The sequence below is a fragment of the Pongo abelii genome, chromosome 1 (genome assembly GCF_028885655.2).
Source record: "Pongo abelii isolate AG06213 chromosome 1, NHGRI_mPonAbe1-v2.0_pri, whole genome shotgun sequence".
NCBI lineage: Eukaryota > Metazoa > Chordata > Mammalia > Primates > Hominidae > Pongo > Pongo abelii.
The window spans coordinates 188,648,780-188,661,371 of NC_071985.2; the positions used below are offsets into that span (position 1 = coordinate 188,648,780).

The 12,592-nt window shown below is 54.6% G+C and overlaps 2 protein-coding genes across 15 annotated transcripts in view; one reads left to right on the top strand and one right to left on the bottom strand.

Annotated features, from left to right (window-relative positions):
* The window catches only part of TMEM53 (transmembrane protein 53), a 39,438-nt gene that overhangs the window by 21,508 nt on the left and 5,338 nt on the right, over positions 1-12,592 (top strand). For 3 of the 4 annotated variants that reach the window (XR_010138408.1, XR_010138410.1, XR_010138411.1), the window contains one exon: positions 7,732-7,836. The gene's annotated coding sequence lies outside the window, so the exon portion shown is untranslated. Of the gene's footprint in view, positions 1-406; positions 2,055-7,731; positions 7,837-12,592 lie in introns of those variants that run through there. The other variant, XR_010138409.1, reaches the window with a different exon arrangement.
* RNF220 (ring finger protein 220) overlaps positions 1,455-12,592 on the bottom strand; it is a 248,549-nt gene continuing 237,411 nt past the window's right edge. For 5 of the 11 annotated variants that reach the window (NM_001377028.1, XM_054556020.2, XM_054555844.1 and 2 more), the window contains 7 exons: positions 8,404-8,500; positions 8,119-8,205; positions 7,924-7,979; positions 7,708-7,786; positions 3,416-3,524; positions 3,228-3,302; positions 1,455-2,479 (listed from right to left, as the gene is read on the bottom strand). In NM_001377028.1, the coding sequence (NP_001363957.1) occupies positions 2,408-2,479; positions 3,228-3,302; positions 3,416-3,524; positions 7,708-7,786; positions 7,924-7,979; positions 8,119-8,205; positions 8,404-8,500 (575 nt within the window). In that variant the 3' untranslated portion in view covers positions 1,455-2,407. Of the gene's footprint in view, positions 2,480-3,227; positions 3,303-3,415; positions 3,525-7,707; positions 7,787-7,923; positions 7,980-8,064; positions 8,206-8,403; positions 8,501-12,592 lie in introns of all 11 variants that reach the window. The other 6 variants (XM_054555944.2, XM_054555808.1, XM_063726152.1 and 3 more) reach the window with 4 other exon arrangements.

Here is a 12,592-nt window from a genome sequence, read left to right on the forward strand (position 1 = left end):
CCTCTTTCCCCAGAGCCGCGTTCTGTCTGCATCCCATCAGTCCTTGGTGAGTCCCCACTATGGTGGCAGGGATTCCCATGCTGTGTGGCTGCATTCCTAGCCATGGCCAACAGGTGGCAGTGCAGCCTGTGCCATGAGACAGCTCAAGGCTCCCACAGCAGGGTGGGCTTCAGTGGAATGCCCTCACTCTGGGTTAATGGCCCCTTTTAGAGACCATATGGCCCCCAGGGTGGCAGTAACCAGCCATCAAGGACCTACTGAGTCCAAGGCTGTGGGAGGGGAGAGTAAAGTCATCAAAGAAGTCAGCCTGACAGAAACCGGGCATTAAGAGCCTCCTCTTCATTTCTCCGTTGCCCTCACCTACCCACTCTTCTCTTCCAAACCTGTTTCTTTCCCAAACCCTCAGCCATCGCTGGAGCTGCTCCACCTGCCTCGACAGAGGCTGTGTACATTCCCAGGATCCCAGGATCCCTGTGTTCCGGATATTGGGTGCCATCAAACTGGGTGTGGCGCTGTGAAGGGCCTTTGCTGGGCTCCAAGGAGGACTTGTCTGTGCTTCATCTGGGTGCAAAGGGTGGCAGGAGCTGCCAACTGGACCCAATTCTGAGGAATTCACTGTGGGTATCCCAGAGAAAATGGGCAACTAAGGCTGGGGATTTGGGCAGATGGGCCTGGTGTGCAAGGTGTCAAAGCAAGTCTGGAGTCATGGGGCTACTCTGGGGCCTTGACTGTTTTTCTAACAGCTTTCTGTTGTGGGTGAGGACTTACATGTAGCTTTGAGCACCTGCCTGGGAGGCATCTAGGAAGCTGAGCTACCTTACTGGCAGTGGGGAGCTGTGGGGGGTCAAACTGCCGTCTCTCCAGTGCTAGCTGCCCAGCCTCGGTTCTCTGAGCACATGGGAGACTTGAAGGTCCATCCTGGAAAATAGGGTTTCCATTCTTTCCATTCGAGAATCTAGGCAGTAGCTACACTGGGATGATGGTCACTAGAGATACATTTGGAGAATAGAACAAAAGCCTGGGAGGCTGACAGGGTGATCCCCCTGTGGTCTCTGGTATGTTTCAGGGGACCAGAAAGGGATAGAGGCCTGGGGCTTGTGTTTGTACCCAAGCTTGTGGCCACTCCTGCCCTAGGTTGGGGGATAGAGCTTGCATCCCCTCTGTACCCCCAAGCTCTGACCTCTTCTGTGATTAATGAGCTGACAATTCTGCATCGATAAAGAATTAACCTAGAGCCCCTACCCATCAATAGTCAGGAGCCCAGATCCCCAGCCCCACCCCCATCCAAACCAAATGCTCCACGGCCCCAGAGCAGTCCAACCCTGCACAGTGTCATACACCTATAGCTAAGTCCTTTCCCCTATCCTGCCACCAGGAATTAACCCCTTAACTGCCTCAGCCCACCTCCCCCAGTTAGCTCCCCCACCTCCCCACACACATAACACACAGGCAGCAACTGTTTATACTGGTTTAATCCATGTCAAATGTAGTTTACAAAGGGAAAGGACAAGTACCTTTGTATAGAATATACAGACACAGCATCACACCATAGGGCCCACGGGAGGGTCGGGGAGACGACACTTTTTCCCTGGGAAAGGCAGCTCTAATCCCAGGAATGGTTCTCAGCAGAGGCTGGGTGGCCAGGAGCACTGTCCTCTAGCCCCCCAACTCAGCCTCTGCTTCAGCTCGGTTCCCATTTCCTGCCTCTACCCCCCAACTCCTTATAAAGAGCCCCATGAGCTAAGACTAAGGAGAGGATCACGTCCCTTGGGGCGTGTGCCCCATGTCTGGGAGAAGAAATATACACCACTGAACACCGAGCACATGGGAGGGGGAAGGGACACCACAGGAGAGGGAGAGGCAGGTACCCCAAGAGGTGGATGGGCCGAGCCCCCAGCCAACCCTGAAGGAGGCACTGCTTCCAGGGGTTCTTAAAAAAGAAGAAAATCATACAACCAAAGGGGAAGGGGACAGGTAGAGGGCGAGGAGTTGTCCCATTTATACACAACATTGTAAACATACACGGTCTATATTACATGTGCTTCAGTCTGGTGTTTGCATGTCTGTCTGTCCCGTCTGTCAGTCGGGGGGCTGGATCTTAGGAGCCGTGCCCCACTACTCCCCCAACCCCCACCTCCCTGCCCCACCCTGGGAACAGAGCTGGAACAGGTATGGCCCCCAAACCATAGGTGGGAGCCAGCAGGTAGTGCCTGGGCCACAGCCTCTACTCTGGCTCCAGAGTCCTGCGTGTGTAAATGTGTGTGTGTGTGTGTACGCATGTGTGAGTATGTGCATGTATGTACATGGGGAACCTGTGTGCAAGTATGTACAAAGGGAGAGGGTCACTGTCACAGAGGCTGGGGGCAGGTGGGGCTGCTGGAGGCAAGGCCTGCCTGGGGCAGATAGCTCACAAGTAGATCCTCCGCAGGTCTCCGGGCGCTGTGATCGTGTTGCACTGAGGGCAGAGCTTCTTGGCACCCTGCAGGGAGAACAGGGAGGGCTCTGGTCTACACAATGTGCCACGTGTGCGCATGTGAGCACCTGGGCCTGCAGCCATGTCTCTCTGCACCAGTGTGTGCTGGGACCTTGGTCCTGTCAGCCCAGGCTGGGGATGCACAGGCAGCTTCTGTGAGCAGGCAGGCACGCTCCTGTGTTGCGGGAACGCCAGGATCAAACCGCCTGGCCAGCCCCGCAGCAGGAGCCCCGGTAATGAGAACAAGGCTGGGTCCAGCTGTGGCAGCCGCAGCCCTAACGAGATTACACGCGGCCTTTGATCAGGACACAGAGCCCACGTCCGAGCCTTTTATTGCTGTCTCCGGGCGACATTTTAATGGCTGCTCCTGAGCGAAGAACAGGGGCAGGAGCAGAAGGAGCTTAGTAATGGGAGGGGGAGGGGCCAAGGCCCTGGTCCTGTTTACCCACAGCCAGCCTCCTCCTGACCCCAGGCCTCACCAGTCTGTGTGATGCAGTGGGCCTTCGGGGGACATGGGGAGGGGAAGGGAGAATGCAGTGAACTCGTGGAGGGGAAGAAGTTCCTAAACCTGTAGTTGGGGAGGAGAGGCAGCGAGCCTGGGAGTAAATATCCTGGGGGTAAATATCCTGGCTCCTGGCTCTGTTCTCCTTTGGCCCGTGCTCCCCACTTCCCCCAGGCAGGCTCAGGCATAAGCACAGACATCTGGGCAGTGCCCGGAGCGGCCTCCCATTCCCCGACCCCCATGCCACCTCACCAGGGTCCGCAGCCAGCACTCCTCGCAGTGCACGTGCCAACACTGGATGGACGTTAGGGGCATCGAGTACGAGTCCTAGGGAGGAGGGGGCAGAGAAGGGGTCACTCTGAGGTAGGCCCATCCTCTCCAACTCCCCCAGAGGGCGTGGAAGCCTGACCAAGGGCACCCCTAGGTTCTTTTCTACTCACCATGCAGATGAGGCATTTGTAACGGTCCCCACGAGATAGCTGCCGTTCAAGTTCTCTGACCCGAGCCTTCAGAGCCTCAAACGTGGTCACAGCTGAATCTTCGGTGATTCTGTAAAAAGGAAGGCCTGGTTGGGTAGCAGGCTGACATCTCTCATCTGCACCTCCAGCCTACGCCTCCCCTGAATTCCAGAACCAAATACATAAATGTCCCCTAGGCATCCCTGCCTGCCCCCTTCCTCTGATAACCTGAATCTGCAAAATTCCACATTCCAGAACTAAACTCCTCACCCTCTCTGTTCCTCCATTCCCATCCGGATGAATTTCTACACCAGATACCAGGGAACCATTTTCAACCACTCCTTCGTAGTCTTCCCAACAACCCAAATCTGTCATCTCTCCTAGTATCTCCGGCATCTCTCCACTTCTTTCCCCCCTCACCACCACTAGTCCAGGCTCTCAGATGTCTTCCACCAATTCCACCACTAACTTTTTCCAGACAGCCTTTCTGCCTCCAGGCCCCTCATCTCCATTCCACTCTCCCAGCGCCTAGAAGGATTTATGTTCTCAAAGCAAATCTCTTGTGGTGTGACCTTCAACATTCCAATGTCCCCCTCGGAATAGAGAGCTCCACTACACTCCTTGGTCCCGCCCCAGCCCACCGTACCCCCGAGGACCTTGCCACGCATTTTATGCTCGACTCCTACATGTCACCATCCACGCCACTTTTTTCACTGCCTTGGCCTCTGCCCTGTGATCCCTCTGCACCCCCTCGCCTGACTCACTAGCTCTGCCTCATCATTCAGACCTAGTTTTGTTCCCATGCCCTCCCAGAAGCCTTTTCCAGACCCCTGAGCCAGCACTGCACAGTGGCTCTCACAGCCCCCCACGTGAACTCCACCACAGCAGTGTAAAGTTCCTGAGTGTGGGTTCCCTGAGGGCGGGTTGCTCACTCCACCAATACTCACTATGGCCAAGAGCCCCACCTCAGGCATGAGACATGAGCAAACACCTGCTGAAGAAAGGGCCCATCCAACCTCCAGGGAGAGGGGGAGAGATGCAGGGACTGGGCGGGTCCCACATGATCTAGGTCCCTTTGCCACAGGCCTGGCCTGCCTCCAGGGCTCCTTGTTACTTCCTAGATATATCAGATGCCCTGGTAGGCCTGTCTGTGGGCCAAGCCCTGCACCCGAAGGTCCCTCCTGCATTTCCAGAACTCCTTGGGCTTCACTGCTGAACAGGGAATAGCTAGGACTCTCTCAAGGAACCTTCCACCCTCCTAAAACAAATGAACAGGATCCAGGGGAGCTCACAGAGGGAGAAGAATATTTCCTAGAAAAGTAGAAAAGATGGCATAGAAGATTGGCCTTAGGGAATAATAATGATAATACAAATAAAATAGCTAAAATTTATTAAGCACTTACTAAATGCCAGGGATTGTACTGAGGGATTGATAATTATCTTATTTACACCTCACAAAAACCCCATGAGAAGATTCTAATATCTCCATTTTTTATACAAAGAAACTGAAGCACAGAAAGATTAAGTAGCTTGCTCAAGGTCCCCACAGAGTCAGGGAGTTGGGATTCAAACCTGGCAGACTGATTCCATGATCAACTAATAACTGTGTGATTGACCATGACTATACTGGCTACACCCAGGAGGAGGTGGGGCTCCAGGCCAAGGGAACAGCAGAAACAGAGGCCAAGAGGCCCAAGAGCCTAGTCTGGCTAGAAGGCCCACATGTAGGCAAAGTGCTACAGTGAGAAAGGAGATGGCATGCAGGAGGACCTCAAATGCCACACCTGAAGGAGCTGAAGTTTATCTCGCGGGCAGCAGGAAGCTGCTGAGGATGCTGGAAGAGCGGGGTACGAACAGCTCAGGTTTCACAGATGTACTCAATCAGGAAGCAGAGGCTGGACTGAGGTGGGGGAATCATAAGGGAGGTGGACTTTGGGCAAGGACAGTCTCCTGGGGGCATCTGTTCTGCAGTTTAGGGGAGACAATTGGCTCAGGAAGCTTGAGAGCTTACAGGTGGCCTGTCATTGCTGGATGTGAGTGGTAATGGGAGTGCAGGGAGGGTAGTGGTCCCATTTCATGGGCAATACAGCTTCAATTTCTGGCCTTTTTCCTTTGGGGAGCTAGCAGCAACACAGAGCGTGATTCCTTAGTGGCTGTGTCCCTGTATCAGGGACACTTAAATCCATCACCCTAGGGTCCATGATTCCCTCTGCCTTGCCTCTTTCCAGGGATGCCAAGAAAGGCTCTGACTCTTTCCTCCTGGTACTGGCTGATTCCCTGGGGGCTTCCATTTAGCTCTCTGGCTCGGGAAGCCTTTACCATCCCTTCCCTCCTCACAAGCCTCCGAACAGCAGGCTCCTTCCCAGGCATTTTGCACAATGCCATATGTGCCATCCCCATCTGGATTGCAGGTAAATTCCTGATAAGGAGACAAGGATTTGTAGCTGTGCTCCCTTCCACTCCAAGGACTAAGCTGAGAATTTGCCTAGTCCTATACAGTTATGTCAAAGATGGGGAAACTAAGGCCTGCAGCTGGGGACAGCCTACCCCAGAATGGAGAACTAACTCCCCAACCCCAAATCAGAGAACTAGAGCTGGAATGGCAAAGAGCAATGAGGCCAGGAGAGAATGAAGCCATTTCCCATGCCATCTCCAAGAGCTACAAGTCCACGCTGAAGGCCAATAGCCAACTCTACAGCCTGCCTATCCTGGATGTGCTCAGCACACACCTGCCCTCCAATCTTGGCTCTGGCGAAATACCCAAGCCTCCAACCCCTTGTCCAGGCTGGCTGTGAGCTATTCCTGAGTCCCTCCAGGGCATGGGGTGGGGAGATTCCTGGAGGAGCCATGGCATCCTACCATTCCTTTTCCCTAAGTGGTAAAACAGATCTAGGGCAAGAAATAGAGAAATCACGGGGACTGACGGGCCCCAGTCTCAGCAGATCCAGACCCAGTGGAGAGCTCTGCACATGACTGAGCCAGTCTCCACCTCATCATAGAGATCCCTGCCTACGGGTGCCTGTGCTCACACAGGTGGGACAGAAATCCTGGCTCCCCCCAGCCTTGGGTGGGTTGTACCTTCATGGAAGCCACTGGCTCTGCCCCCACCTCCCCCTCGGGCGCCATCCCTGATTAATGATCTTGTCTTTCTGATTTATGAGCAGCCCCTCCAGACGAGGGTGGGTGCCCCTTACAACCCCGCCCGCCCTGCTCAGCTGGAGTAGAAGAGAATTATTAAATAAACATCCATACGTCATTCCCCCCCCCACAAGCTGGTTGCGCCGAACCAGTACGGCCCGCTCTGGCGCTGACACGGAGCAGCTGCGGTGATTCATGGGCAGCCGGGCCCTGCGCCGCGGCCCATACATCATGCCAGCAGCACTCGCGGCCCAGGCCGAGATAAACTGATCAACCACAACGGGCTGGAATGAATTTATGACAACACAAAATGGAGGGAAACAAATGGGAGGTGACCCTGGGCCACCGACCCGGCCCTGCACCGGCCTGCAATCCACTCTCCTGGCAGGAGGCAAAGATGGAACACTGGCCCTGGAATGAAGAGGCTGCCTTTTAACCCCAGGCAACCTAGCCTGTAGTCAGAAGGTGGGGTGGGTACTGGAGTTAAGCAATGACCAATGGCAGCAGCACCAGGCAGCCTAGACTGGACAATGCCATCTCCTGAGGCCAGAACTGGCCTTCCTTGGGCTTCTGGGAAGGCAGGAAGATGCCCAGCTGATACCAAATCTTTGTGGTTCCCGGGGATCCAGGCCAGGGGTTGCCCAGCCCTGGGCAAAGTTCTAATGGATCCCTTTTCCTCTGCCAGAGAACCCAGGCCAAAAATTCCTACCAGAAGTGATGAGACCCAATGTTCCTGCCTCAAATCCACTGCGAGTGCCACCCGGGACAAGAAAAATGAAACCAATTTAGCTCCCGATTAAGAAACAGAAACTGGAGATGAATCAAGTGTGCCGGCTGGGCTGGGCGGCCATACATCACATTCCCCGGGCGGAGGCCACCGCAGCAGGCGGGCAGGCGGGCAGGCGGGCGGACTGCTCCTCCCACCGCCAAGGCTCCCGGGGCCCTGGCCCAGTGATCAATTCACAGAGTCACGCTTAGCACCAGCTGGGCTCCACTGCCGGCTGTGTGACCAGGGCAGCAGCACTGAGCTGCACTTGGGAGGGCCAGAAGCCCTGGCAGCAGGCCTTCTTGCTAGCAAAGGGCCCCTCCTCCCACTGAACTGCGGTCCCAGGGTCCCCTCCTGGCCAAACACTTACTTCTCGATGTCACTGTTCTTGCAGGTCTTCTGCATGGCCTCCTGCTTGCTGCTTTCACCATTGCTGGTGGATGGCATCTCTGCTGGGACAGAGGGGCAACTCACACTCCGGCCAGACTGGGCAGCACAGGTGAGGGGTTGGTTGGGCTTGAGTCAGTCACCACCATCCAGGGATACCCCCTCTCCCCCATTACTCCTAACCTGGGGCAGGACTTACCATCACTGGCCCATTTAGAGAACTCAGGTGTGATGCGCGTGCTGGGAGGGCCGCCACTGGAGGAAAGGAGGGAGGAAGAACAAAGTGAGGCCTGAAGGCGGGCAGGACAGCCCTGAGGGTCAGTACTGTGTTAACCCCTACCTCAGGGCTTCCTGTCTCTCTGCTCCACCCGCCCAAGCCTGTGCCCACACTTGCTTTAGGACTGCGCCCCGGAGTGCCTCTCTCTCCTTGGCTTCACCAGGCTCCTCGCCTGTGCAGGGGATGACATCAGCCTCCGTGTATCTGGCATGGTGGTCAAGGACAACGGATCCTAGTGTGCAGCAGGCTGTGAGGGTTGAATCCTCAGGAGAGTATGTCCCTCCTGGCCAAAGCGGAGACTCTGGCCCGGGGGGTGGTGGTGCAGGTGAATACTAGAGGAGCTACTTATTCCCTGTGCCTGCCCTATCAGCCCCACCAGCACCCATAGTGCTCCAAGGATACTGTGGCTTCCCATACTCCAGAGTGTCATCCCCATCCACATCCAAGTCAGCATCACTGTCCGGGTTCTCTTTGCCGCTGCACATGATGAAGCCAGAGCCTGTGGGAAGCAGGGTGTGAGGAGGGCCTGGGGACAAGAAGACTAGGCCAAGGGTGCCCCTCCTGTTGCCTCCAGGTAGGGGTTAGGCTTTGGACCTGATAAGGCCCAGAGGGAAACCTGGGCCTGGGATGTATAGAGCCAGATACTTCAGTGCCCCTGGCCCTGACATTTCAGGCCCTTCACTCTGCAAACCTCATCTTTCTCTGCCACTGCATGCTGCTCCAAGTGGTCTCTGCTCATAAACTAGCCCATTCATACATTATGTCACGTCCTCGGGGGACACTCAGCCCCAGGCCTGCTGTTCACCTATCTTCCAGGTCTAGGAAGAACAGGAAGAGGACAGAAAAATTCAGGTCTAGGAATTTCACAGGAAAAGAGTGGGGCCTCCCCTATGCCCCATTATCCAGCCTGACAAGTCCATCAGAGGAGAGAACAGGCTGGCTAAGGCCAATCGGAGCCACAGAGTGGGACCCCCGGCCAACATCCTGATTTTGGCCGCTAGGTCCTTGCCAGCAAAAACACCAGGCAGCTGTTCAAATATTTGGTGTCTGAAGCGCCTGACATTAATTATTCATCTCCACCTCACTTAGCCCAGATTCCTGGACAAGTGCAGTTATAAAGGGATTAAAGAAGGGACAGACGAGGGAGGACAGGCATGCACACCTACTTCTCAAAGCAGTCCATGAAGGCAACCAGGCTGAGCGGAGGCCAGGCCATGGGCCAGGCAAGCGGCTGACCCCTGAGGTGCATCTGGCACAGCCACAGACGGACTCTCAGCTCGGGGGAGGGGCAAGCCACTGGGGCTACACCAGGCCTGCTCACCTGCCAGGTGATCTCTCTGACATCCAGGACCACCCTTCCTGATAGCCTAGGGTCAAGTGCTATAGAGCTGTTCCCCCCAGCTCCCCACTTCCTCCCGGTGGGTCTCAGACCACACCTCACTAGCCAGCACAGCCCTGCCAGGGACAAAAGAATGTGAGACTCTGTGGCTACTGGGATCAGCAAGGAAATCCTTAAAGAAGTGAGCAAGCAGCTCAGTATCGGCTGATTTCAGACATTTCTGCTTGTCCATTCTTTCCTCTCAGGTCCTTATACTCTCATTAGGGTATGTCTTGTAGGGGGTCCTCAGGCCTCTTATCTATTCCTTCATCCTGCTTACCACTGAGTTCTGACCACCTTTCCTCCTGCTCCAAAACCATCGATGGCTCCCCACTGCATGCACAACCAAGCCTAGGCTCCTCAGCCAGATCCATGAAGATCTGGGTCCATCTATGTCTTTACTCTTGCTCTCTACTAATTCACTCTGTAAACCCCATGCATGTGCACACACAGGCTGCTAACCAAACCACAAACATAGCCTGTATATCCTGCTCTTAAGACCTCTGCTCATGCTATTCACTCCATCTGGAATGTTCTCCATTTTTCAAGCCCTGAAAAACACTGAGTCTTGATCCTTGTCCCTTCTACCCCACCAGTCTCTGGTCTCACAAAGACACCACCAATCCCAAAGGTAAGCAGCACTGGGAAGTAAAGACGCCGGGCACAGCCTGGGCTCCACCTCTCCCTGACAGTCCTCATTTGCCCTCTACCCTGAGGCACTGACACACTTGAGGCAGCAGGCAGATCAGGTCAGCAGCAGGGCCATTAAGCTGAGAAAACACCAAGTTACAGCTCTGTCTCCTGTTCACGGCCAGGTGTCCTGACAAGCAATTCCCGCCTTGTGGGTGAGTGGCACCTCCATAAACCCTCTGACAGTTTGGGAGACAAACTCCACCATCAGTCAGAATGTAGCTATCAGGTTCACTTACAGCTTGCGGCACCCAAGCCCTGCCAACCCCCCTTCCCCAAGTACACGCAGCTCAGCAGCTGGCCTCACATCCTCTGCTCGGCCTGGCCCTGCCTAGCCCTGCCTTATAAGTGGAAAGCAGAGAACCCTGGCACCACATGTGAGCCCAATATGGCTCCATGGCAAAGCAGAGAAAACAGGGTACCACAAAGCTGCCAGGGAAAGCCCCAGCTTCTCAATATAGAAAGCAGCCCTGTAGCCTGAAGTCCTTTTCTCTGTGGTCTTACTGCCCACCATGCCTGGCCCAGGACTCATACTCCATTAAACAGCTACTGTGGTCTCCCAAATCCTGTGCTTTCTCATGCCCCCATGCCTCCGCACCTCCTGCTCTCTGCCTAGAACCTTCTCCCTCCTGGTCTACAATACACATGCCTGCTCCTTAGGCAAGTCTGACTCAGCCCAACCATGCCTCCTACCATTAACTCACAGTGCCCACACAGAGCAGCTGCTCTCCAAATCCCTGCTAAAGGAAAGAACTCTCACCTCAATGCCATTCTTTCAACCTTTATTGGGCTCATCCTGTTTGGCTTCATGTTGAGAATACAGAGCTTCAAGATCTGATCCCTATCCTCACAGTGCTCTGCGTGGCAGATGGGGCTTCCCAGGTTCTTACACACAGGTGTCCCTTCCCTGGTGTCCACCCAGAATCCTGTGTAACTCCAAAATCATATTTATTACCACCTATTGTCACTGTCCCTCACGAGACTGGAAGCTGCAAGGGTCCCAAGTTTGACTCACTGTTGTGATCTCAGCATCACCCAGCAGAGCTGGCCAGGCTGATGGCTGGTGCCACACAGCACACCCCAGCAGTACTGGCTAAACACTGGCGACACTGCTCTATTAGGTCCTAGTTAGCTGGTGGCCTAGAGAAATCTCTCAGGATACAACTTTCCTTATCAGATCCCAGCTCCCAGCTGGGCAGCAGCTTTCTGTTCCTCTGGCCAGTTAGGCAGGATGGACAGCACGACACACTTTGTTTGCCATAGAAAAGGCCTCTGCCTCTGGTCTGAGCCATTCACTCTGACCCTGACCCCATCCTCCAGCTGAGACAGATGTTGGGAACCTCTCCCTACCCCCACAGGTGTTCGGAACAGGCTGCTGCTGCCAATTTCACTCTTGTGCTGCCCCAGCCTGCTCCAACCTCTTTCCCAGCACATTAAACTTTATTTTCTTAATGAAATGTCACTTGCTGACTTCTGGCAGAATCATAATAAAAAGAAACGGCCATAAAGCCGTTTTATGCAGACAGCGCCCCCGCCAGCTTGCCCCCCCTCCCGCTTGGAGAGGAAGGCTCCACAGTTGTTTGATGTTCTCAGCTGCTGGAATATCCCAAGCCAGTACTCAGAGGCAAGATGGCACAGACAGCTCCTTTCCACGTCTCTGGCTCCTCTTCCATGTAGCTCCAGGGATAACAGGCAAGCTGCCACTCCTACTGCTATCTAGGGAAGGAACTCAGCCCCCACGACCTCCAAGATGGCCCAGAGTACCCTTCAGTCACCAGGGAGGGCTTTTTGCTACAGTTCTGCCCCACTTTATAGTGGCATAAAGGCCTGAGCCCCCACCCATAGGCAACCTAAGCCTGATGGTCAATGATACCCAGCAGGGTGGTGCCAGAGTTGCCCATTCCTGGCGGGGTGGGCAGTGCAAAAAAAAAATCCTTCTCCTCACAGTGAAAACTTAGCAACAAAGAGGGAGAGAGTTAAGTGCAGAAATGAAACACAGGTCTACATTTTATAAAAACGACCCTTCTCCCCATAAACTCATTTCTTCCTGGGTTATTGAGAAGGGAGAAAAAAAAAATCAGTGTTAATTTAATCAATTGATCAGATGATCGATTGAGAAACTGGAGATGCCCGTTTACTGGGGGCAGTATCGTCCTGGAACCTGAAACCACAAAAAAGGAGGCATCGACTTCCTCACCTGCTGCTCCCAACAAAACCAGAGCCCAGGGAGAAAGGAAAAGTCTCGGGGCCCTCCAGAGGCCTGCGCTCTCCAACACGGAGGGCAGGGGCAGCAGCTTCCGGCGAGTTTTACACTGGAATTAGTTACAGATGCAGTTACGGTGTCTTGTGTAAACGCCATCGATTGGGGAGCTGACAGTCTGGGGAGCTGCGATGCGGGACAATCAATCGGCCTGCAGTGTCACCTGCCACCTCGCTGAACAGTTGACAATGCAATTATCCAGTGTGGAGGCAGGGAGTTGGCGTGTGTCAAACGCACTTAGCCACTTTCCGGGCCTCCTCGAT